The sequence below is a fragment of the Camellia sinensis genome, chromosome 1 (genome assembly GCF_055761805.1).
Source record: "Camellia sinensis isolate YWXY chromosome 1, ASM5576180v1, whole genome shotgun sequence".
In the NCBI taxonomy this organism is placed as follows: Eukaryota; Viridiplantae; Streptophyta; class Magnoliopsida; order Ericales; family Theaceae; genus Camellia; species Camellia sinensis.
The window spans coordinates 229,588,566-229,598,066 of NC_138961.1; the positions used below are offsets into that span (position 1 = coordinate 229,588,566).

General features: G+C 32.8%; 1 protein-coding gene across 2 annotated transcripts; it reads left to right on the forward strand.

Annotated features, from left to right (window-relative positions):
• Positions 1-922: 922 nt before the first annotated feature.
• Positions 923-9,259, forward strand: LOC114285807 (T-complex protein 1 subunit zeta 1). 2 transcript variants are annotated; one of them, XM_028228889.2, is made up of 16 exons: positions 923-1,116; positions 1,234-1,375; positions 1,469-1,532; positions 2,099-2,234; positions 2,545-2,696; positions 2,806-2,853; positions 3,068-3,160; positions 4,117-4,223; positions 4,983-5,097; positions 5,201-5,287; positions 6,918-7,122; positions 7,255-7,349; positions 8,000-8,068; positions 8,203-8,310; positions 8,409-8,527; positions 8,879-9,259. In XM_028228889.2, exons 2-16 carry the CDS (start codon positions 1,242-1,244, stop codon positions 8,952-8,954), a joined length of 1,608 nt encoding a protein of 535 aa, XP_028084690.1. In that variant the 5' UTR covers positions 923-1,116; positions 1,234-1,241; the 3' UTR covers positions 8,955-9,259. The 2 variants fall into 2 exon arrangements, with proteins under 2 accessions (XP_028084690.1, XP_028084697.1); XM_028228896.2 differs by having other exon boundaries at positions 938-1,116; positions 1,237-1,375.
• Positions 9,260-9,501: the final 242 nt, after the last annotated feature.

The following is a 9,501-nucleotide window of genomic DNA, read 5'->3' on the forward strand; positions in this document are numbered from 1 at the left end:
TATCGCAAATATTATCAAAATAAATAATTAAAATTATATTTTAATTTTAAATTTAAATTAAAATTAAAATTATTTTTTATAACACATATTGTATCATTAAATATTTTTTAGAAAAAAATACCACATGCAATACACGGATAAATTACTAGTTTAAACAATAAAATTGAATATGGGAAACAATTTACAATCAAAACTAATAACAATTTTACTCTTTAAAAAATAATAAAATAAAAACGCATTTGTGAAACAAATCTTATGTGTGTTTGATTTCAATTTTCTGAATCTAATTTTTTGAAAATTGAGTTTTTTAATTTTTTGTATTTTTTTGTTAATGAATATATATATTTTTTAATTTCAAGCAATTTTTTTAGGCATACATTACTTAGATATATCTAAATAGTAAATTATTTATGCAAAAATATTTTTAAAAATTAATAAATGTACAAAAATAAAAAAAATGTATTGAATTTATATATATATATTTAATATTTTTAATATTTAGTGAATTTTTTATAGATTTTTTTATAAATATTATATTTTCTAATTATATTTTTGTTAAGTATGTTTAAAAATTATTTAAAATATTAAAAATGATAAAGTAAAATTTTTTAAGAAGTAAAATTAAAAAATTGAAACAAATAGTATGTAATTTTTAGAAAGGCATTGATTTAAATTCACTTAAAACACCTATTCCTACAACCCTTTACGTACATAGAAGTTGGAGATAGGGTACAAAAAAAAAAAATTGACCAATCAAAATTAAAAGGTTAAAGAATGACGCAAAGGGGTCTCAATTTTATTCTTTTTAGAAACAAAAATGTTAGAGGCGTCAAAAATTATATTAAAAATTTTATCAAATGTCTCACATAAATATAAGAGACCAATATTATATAAGTCCCACGCGACATTTAATAAAACTTTTAATAGAATATTTAATATTTAGGTGTAATCTTAAGAGGTAATAATAATTGCATAAATGATGCCGCTTTAAGGCTCGTTCCAGAAAGCCCTAACCCTTCTTACTCTAGAAAGCGTACTGCCCTCCTCTCTCTCTCTCTCTCTCCCTCCCATCTCCTTGACGCAGTGACATTACTGAGCTCACGATCTGCACTTCAAGTTAAATCTTTTTATCTTTCTCCCAATATCTATGTCTATAATCATGTATTGTCTGTGTATATATTGACTAATTCTCACTACTTTTTGTTTTCATTCTGCGATTTTCGTTCGTTCCAGCAGCGAAAATGTCTATTCGAGTGTTGAATCCGAACGCGGAAGTACTCAACAAATCGGCTGCTCTGCACATGAACATCAATGCCGCCAAGGGCCTGCAAGACGTTCTCAAGACCAACCTCGGCCCCAAAGGCACCATCAAAATGTGAGTTCTCATAGTTGTATTACTCACATTCAATTTCAGTTAGTTTTCTCTATACTTTAATTTTACCTTTTTTTTTTAAATTTTTTTTTATAGGCTTGTTGGTGGAGCTGGTGACATTAAACTTACCAAAGATGGCAACACACTATTGAAAGAAATGGTTTGTTCTCTTTTCTCACTCTTTTTTATATGGAAACCCTAGATTTTAGTTGTTTTGAAGATTGATATGATTTGATATTTGCGTAGTTTTTAATGTTATTGAGTACAGATGCAAGCGATTTACGTGCTGTTTCACACTTGTATTCATATCAATTTCGGTATGGCATTATGAAACTTGCATTATGGGATGCTTCAATTGGATAGGGAATGGAGTACTAATTAAGGGTCACTTAGGGTCACGCGTTTGTTGTTTGGTTGAAGAACAAGTATGATAAAAGCCGCAGAACATTTAAGGGTCACTTAATGTGATTATCAAGGCTTGTAAACTTTTAAGGTATTACAGTGATGAGGGGCATGAATGAGCAGTTGAAGGGCAAAGAGGGGAATGGAGTACAATGTTGAAAAACTTAGTTGAGCTCACATTGTATAATTTCATTATTATTATTCTTTGTAGTACTAGTGTTTGAATTTGCTACGGCTGCACTGTTTGTTAAATAAATAAATAAATAAGAAGCTTAATCTTGGTGTACTGGAAAGCGGAAACTGAAAGTATATTTATGTGTCCAGCAAATTCAAAACCCAACTGCAATTATGATTGCAAGGACTGCTGTTGCCCAAGATGATATTAGTGGGGATGGAACAACTTCCACTGTCCTCTTCATTGGTGAGCTTATGAAACAATCAGAACGCTATATTGATGAAGGTTAGTAATACCGCTAACTCCTTTGTTAATTTCTATATATTTTAGTAATTTTTCATAGTTCTGCTTTGACATAACCCAGGCAAATATGTGTGATAGTGGAATTTTTGGTACCTGGTATTTAAATACATGTGATAGTTGGTGTGGAAACGCAAAATATTTGCTCATGTCTATATGTTTTACTGGATTGTTGGTTTGTGCAAATATGAATGCTTCAAGGCCAGCTTTGTAGGGTGAATCCAAGTATGATATGTAATTTTATTTTCTTGTCCACCCTTGTGTATTCCAATATATAAAAGACATGTTTATATAGGTATGCATCCACGAGTTTTGGTTGACGGTTTGGAAATTGCCAAACGAGCAACACTGCAATTCATTGAAAAATTTAAGACCCCGGTAGTGATGGGCGATGAACCTGATAAAGAGATACTGAAGATGGTAGCAAGAACAACATTAAGAACAAAGGTAACTTACATGACTATTCCTTTTCTTCTCTCTCCCCTCTCCATTCTAGTTTAATATGTTCCACATCTGTTACATTTTATGCGATTTTATGTTGTACTCTTTCCTGCAGTTGTATGAAGCACTGGCAGATCAATTGACTGACATAGTTGTAAATGCAGTGAGTGCTTCTGGTGGTTTTATTTCACATTTAACTAGGAAAACTGTTTTTTGGTATTGCGAGCATTTGACATTTACTAGTGCATTTATTTATTTGTGTTTTAATATTTGGTAGCTACCACTTTTCCCTTGACTAGATTTGTATTACTAATCTACAATTTGTGGACACCTTTATCGCATCTTGTATGTAATCTTCCATGCCTTGGATTTAATAGGTACTTTGCATCCGGAAACCCGAGGAAGTTATTGATTTGTTTATGGTTGAGATCATGCACATGCGTCATAAGTTCGACGTAGACACCCGTTTGGTAGGTCAATATTCTGTTATGTTCAATTCTCTCTCTCTCTCTCTCTCTCTTAATGTGTCTGTGAGTTTGATATTTTGTTTACAAAGTTTCATGAATTTTATGTTGATGGATTATGTCAATGACATAGTTTGAAATCATCATTGCTTATCTGTTAGAAATAAATATTTTTATCACTCTTCAACCTCTTGGTCAAGAGTTGCCATGTATTTGACTTGTTATCATTTCGTTATTTGAAAAAAGTTTTTTTTTCCCTTCATGTTTTTAGTACCATTGATTCCATGTTTTGTAGAATTTAGTTTCTGAAAAATGTTTCTTAGTAGCTGCTAAACACATCGGACAGAAAGGTTTCAGATCTGTTTCAATATTGATGATTACATCTTTCATAGAATTGTAAACTCCATCTTATTTGGTTTGATGGATGAAAAATTAGAGAATACTTTGGATGAAAACTGTTTTCAGAAAATTATATTTTCTTGTTTTCCGTGTTTTCTTGTTTTTACTGAATTTTTTTTAATATTTAGACTCACTTAACATAAATACTCATAAAAAGTATAATTTTTGTGAAAAAATCTTTTAAAAATTCAATAAATACCAAAAATACCAAAAACAATACGAAAATTTAGTATATTTTTCGTATTTTTATGTATTTGTTAATTTTTTTAAATATTTTTTCACAAATTTTTTACTTTTTAGATACATCTAAGTAAGGTGCATCTAAAAAAGTAAAAAAAATGCTTAAAATTTTAAAAATATTCATGAAAAACAAAAAACTCAGTTTTCAAAAAACTTAATTCAGAAAACTCAAACCAAACACACTGATTAATTTCACCTTCAGTTTTTCAGAGTATCCTTGTTTTCATAGTTTATAGATTTTAGAAGTTCCTTCTCTCTCAATTTCTTACAGATATCATAGTGTATTATCCCCAGTCTCTCATGTTGTGCTTACTGTTTTCTAGGTTGAGGGTCTTGTTCTGGATCATGGTTCAAGGCATCCTGATATGAAGCGGAGAGCAGAGAACTGTTATATCTTGACATGTAATGTATCGCTGGAGTATGAGAAAAGGTAAATGTTAATAAAGCATGTTGCTAGGAAAGGGGAAAGAGTAAATTTTACTTTTGTATGTGTTTTTCTTCCCTGTATATATATATATATCTCAATATATATAATATAAATAATGTTTCTTTGGATCTTGTAAATTACGATTTCAGTACATCAACTCATTGAACCGCGAGGAGCCTAAAATTTTGTCGTTAGAGGACTGTCATGTATCACCCGTTTTTTGCACCCTTTTACGTCACCTGGATATGTGCCAATATATTATTTGTTTTCATTAATTTTTTAATAATTATCTTTAAACAAGGGGGACCAATCATGACTATCCACCTAGGCAGTGATATAAAATAGTGACAAATCTGGTGATATGTAGCATTTCTCTGAGTTTTATGAAGGTAAATGAGATAGCATATAAGGTAGTACTTCACATTTCCTTGATAAGTACAAGCCTACAATGTAGTGTTCTCAACATGATATTTTATGATCTCTATTGATTAGTTACGTTGACAAATTGCAGGATTTTGGCCACCTAGACATGGAAGTATTCTTCTTGTCTACCATCCAAAATTTTCAACATATTGACATTTTATGCAATTTTGGAGAGGGGAGGCGGATTAAAATTTTAGGGAAAAAAATGTAGTTACTTTGAAATTGATGTTGATATGCATGTTGAAAACTTTCAATTAGCTATGAAATGACTTAACTACTATTTACTTTATATGCTGGATGATCTGTGTGGGTATATCAAACTGACATATTTTCTCTCAGTGAAGTAAATGCAGGTTTTTTTTACTCAAGTGCCGAGCAGAGAGAGGCAATGGTTGCAGCAGAAAGGCGTTCAGTTGATGAGAGAGTGAGGAAAATCATTGAGCTGAAGGACAAGGTACTGAAGTCAGAATGCAGCATTATTCTTGTATGCTTGTTAAGACTTCAAGTGTGCATTTTTCCTTTACAGTGTCTTTGAACGTGACTTTCTTGCTGTTTAGGTTTGCTCCGGTACAGAGAACAATTTTGTTGTTATCAATCAAAAAGGAATTGATCCTCCATCACTGGACCTTCTTGCTAGGGCAGGGGTAAGTCATGCCTACCCCACTGTTTTATTTTTTTATTTATTTTTTGCCATTTCTGTTGCTAGCAATTATTTGTTTATTGTGTCTTGACCTTCACTGGATCTCTAATCTATGCTCACAGCTTGTGTGGTTTTTGACGTGCATCGTATGTTTTAACTTCCAGGAGACTACCCAGAGCTCATGTTATGTTATTATATTTCATGACCATATTATTGTTGTTTCCGTTATGTATAACCATTATGGTGAAGGAACTGGTATATCAAAATGGTTAATTATCTACTGATAAATCAAATCTTTAGGCCCTAAAATTTAGATACTTTTGCATATGCTTGATAATTTGATACATTTAAGTTATTATCACCTGATTACCTTTCAAGTTTCAAGTTAAATTTACTAAATATTTATCAAGTGTGTATTTATTATTGACATTTAATGTGCGCAGAGCGTGTGCCCAACACTGGTATATTATAAATAGGAAAAGTACAGTACAAGAGAGCCTTGTTCATACTAACGGAAACCAGAACTTACAAACTACAAAGACGAAAAGGCAAGCATACCTCACATAAACAACTAACAATGAGTCCAACCAAAGTTGAACTCATATACTTGCAAAACTGTGCCAAAAGGCTCTGTTACATAATGCGCTAATGAATATTTTCATTAAGTTAGGGTCATTTTGATTGATGGTCTATCAAGTCTATTTCCTGAAACAACTGCATGGTAGGACCACTTGAAGGTTGCTTCACGCAGGCTGCTGCAGCTGCAGATCCAATAAAAATTTGTCAGTTTGTTATTTAGGGGTTGTTTGAGATGTTCTAAATAAGTGTACTTTTTAAATTTTTGGACTAAAAAGTTGAGGAAAAAAGATGGTTGTTTAGGTTAACTTTTTGACTTTTTACGAAAAAATGTGTATTAAAAAATTGTATAAATTAGTGTGTAGGAGAAGTTAGGGAGAGTAGGCAGTATGGCCCGTACCGTCTGGGCAGAGTGATTGGAATTTAGATATAAGAAATGGTTGCCTCCTTTTCGGGCATTGCATTAGACGGTGCTGTTCGGCCTGTGGGGCCCATCACGGGTCCCATTTTGCTAATCGGAACCGTTCAATACGTAAAACTCGTCGAGTAATATATGCTTGTAAAAAATCACGTTGATCAGATATCGATAGCTATCTGATTAGATTAGTTTTTTTTCAACCGTTAACTATAATATCATTCTTTTTTTTTTTATACAAAAATGATTTGATTATGCAATTAGCGATATCCGATCAACGTGATTTTTTATAGGTATGTAGTACTCGATGAGTTCTACACATTGAACGGTTCAGATTATCAAAAAGGGACTCGTGATGGGCCCCCACGGGCTAAACAACACCGTGTTGTTTGTGCTCTCCGCTTGTGCAATTTTTCCAAAAAAATCAGCAAAAGTTGTGGAACGTGAGACTGAGTTGTAATAATTTTTGTATAAAATTATATTATTATTTTTTTGGTAAATAGTGATAACTTTTTCACTTTTTTGGTAACTTTTTGACTTTTTAAATTATTTGGGGTATGTCAAACTAGGCCTTGGGTGGTTACATTGTAAAATATTTTGCTTTAGTTCTGTTTTACAGCTTGCTAAATTAGTTATTTCTTAGATAATTGCCCTTCGAAGAGCAAAGAGGAGAAATATGGAGCGATTGGTTTTGGCTTGTGGTGGGGAGGCTGTCAATTCTGTTGATGACTTGACTCCTGATTCCCTTGGATGGGCTGGACTTGTCTACGAGCATGTTCTTGGAGAAGAGAAGTATACATTTGTGGAAAATGTAAAGAATCCTTACTCTTGTACAATCTTAATAAAAGGTACACGAAATGTTTTCATAGCTTTACTTGGCAGTTAGTTCCATCGGTATCGCTTATGTTTGTGCAAAATCCTATTGCTTTTTGTAAATCAAGTAGTGATTTTAATGATCATTGCCATTCTTAATATTGCAGGACCCAATGATCATACAATTGCCCAGATTAAGGATGCTGTTCGTGATGGCCTGAGAGCAGTAAAAAATACAATTGAGGATGAATCAGTTATCCTAGTAAGTTATGATGTTAAACTAGTGTCTCCAATCATGCATGATCATGATGATTTCTTTTTCACACTATTTCATAGTTTCCAATATGTGCAACATTTGACTGGCTAGATGGTCATGGTGTGAATATATTGTATTTAAAATATGTGGCCAACATTAAATTAAAATTGTATTCTGATTAAAAATATTTGTGCTGGTTTTTAAGTTAGATTTGTCTGAACACTCTGAATGGAGCACGAAGCTACAATTTTGCAGGGTGGTCCAACTTTGTGTTTGGTTGATCTACCCATTTTGTGTTTGCTGGACAAGGATATATATATATATATATATGTAGCTGTGTGTTTATTAATTAATTAATTAATTTTAAAAATGGAAAGAAATGGGAATTTTATTACAAAGGACATAGCCTTTTCCATTTAGTCCTGCTTGGCCAGGTGTGACTGTCGGCTGAACTGATTTCTCTCTATATATTAGAGGAGGAATTGATGAAATAGAGGGATGTTCTTGTAAAAAATTTAGGCTCCTATTATATATTTACCAACTTTGTTCTGATAGAAATATCTCAAATGTTTGCAGTAGGATCTTTACATTCTTGATTTTCTAATTATATGCCCTGTATTAATTCTTGGACACAATACTTCTTGTTTCTTGTTCAGGGCGCAGGAGCTTTTGAAGTTGCAGCCAGGCAATACCTAATTAATGAAGTAAAGAAAACAGTTAAAGGGGTAATGAGAATATACTAACTACCCACAAAAACATATTATTCTTAAGCCATTGCAGTTTTTCTCCAGTAAACATATTTGGGAGCCCTTACTTATAATTATTTTAACATTTTCTTGCATTTACAAACTTTGAACAGCGTGCCCAGCTTGGTGTTGAAGCTTTTGCTGATGCCCTTCTAGTGATTCCCAAGACACTAGCTGAAAATTCCGGCCTTGATACTCAAGATGTCATAATTTCCCTTACGGTATTCTATTTATGGCATCAGTGATCCTTTTTATTTAAGCTTTACAAGTGCAACGTAAATTGATTAAACTTCATCATGCTAACTGGACATTTGTCTAGGGAGAGCACGATAGAGGAAATATTGTGGGATTAAACCAACACACCGGAGAACCCATTGACCCGCAAATGGAGGGTATTTTTGACAATTACTCGGTCAAGCGCCAAATCATAAACTCAGGGTATTTTCTACCAAGAATCATTGTGGTCTTTTATTTTTGCTACATTTGTTACTAAAGCAAATCAAGGAAATAGCACAAACATTTCCTACAGCTTTTAGCCACATTTCTATATGAATAGTTTTAGTGCCATACCATGACAATCATGTGTTCTATGTTTGGATCTTGGATTAATTAGTTTTCTTGCACTTCATTTTCTTCCTATCTTTTCCCTTTCATTCCACAAATTCATGATTCAAGCATTGTTAACACTTTGTGTGTGTGTGTGTGTGTGTGTGTTTATTTATTTATTAAAAAAAATTTTTGGGGCTTTTTTCGTTTCTGAGATAGAATATTGCTTGGATAATATTTCAGGCCTGTGATCGCATCTCAATTGCTTTTGGTGGATGAAGTAATTCGTGCAGGGCGTAACATGCGGAAGCCAACTTAGCTCTTTATGATTGCCAGTACTTTTTTTACCAGGTGGTTGTGTTCTCTGAGAGATGAGGGTGTTTGAGTTGTCTATGCATGTATCTAAACAAACAAGGCTGGTTGTAGTTTGAGGTTTTTAGAGGGTACTTTTGCCATAATCCTCTGAATTTTTGTTTAGAATTGACCCTTGATGTTATCAATATCCACACCAAACGAATGGAGATAACTAAGCAGCTCCTCCCCATTCTCAATATTTTCAGCTTATCTGTTCACTTGTATGCCATACAGTCCATTTATTTGTGGAATTGACAGAATTATTATATCTTTTTGTGAGCCTGGAGGAGGGAAGAGTCTACCGGACTAGTACTAATTGGTTTTATCGTAATTTGTCTTTTGAACAGATGCTTCTAGCCATCGTCTTTCCTTGGTTTTTCTTCAGTAGGATTGCTTATTTTTTCACGGATTTACCATGCTTTGTTAGCCTAATAATGGTATGTGTCGGATCATGTGAGGTTCTTTTGGAGCCTGCTAGTTGTTAGGTCAGTCACATGAAAACTTGCAAAGCG

Excerpts from the sequence above, each read along its gene's own strand:
- LOC114285807 (XM_028228889.2), top strand. The coding sequence starts at position 1,242 with ATGTCTATTCGAGTGTTGAATCCGAACGCGGAAGTACTCAACAAATCG. Across the intron at positions 1,376-1,468 it reads CCCAAAGGCACCATCAAAAT|GCTTGTTGGTGGAGCTGGTG; the intron begins GTGAGTTCTCAT and ends TTTTTTTTATAG. Across the intron at positions 8,311-8,408 it reads ATGTCATAATTTCCCTTACG|GGAGAGCACGATAGAGGAAA; the intron begins GTATTCTATTTA and ends ACATTTGTCTAG.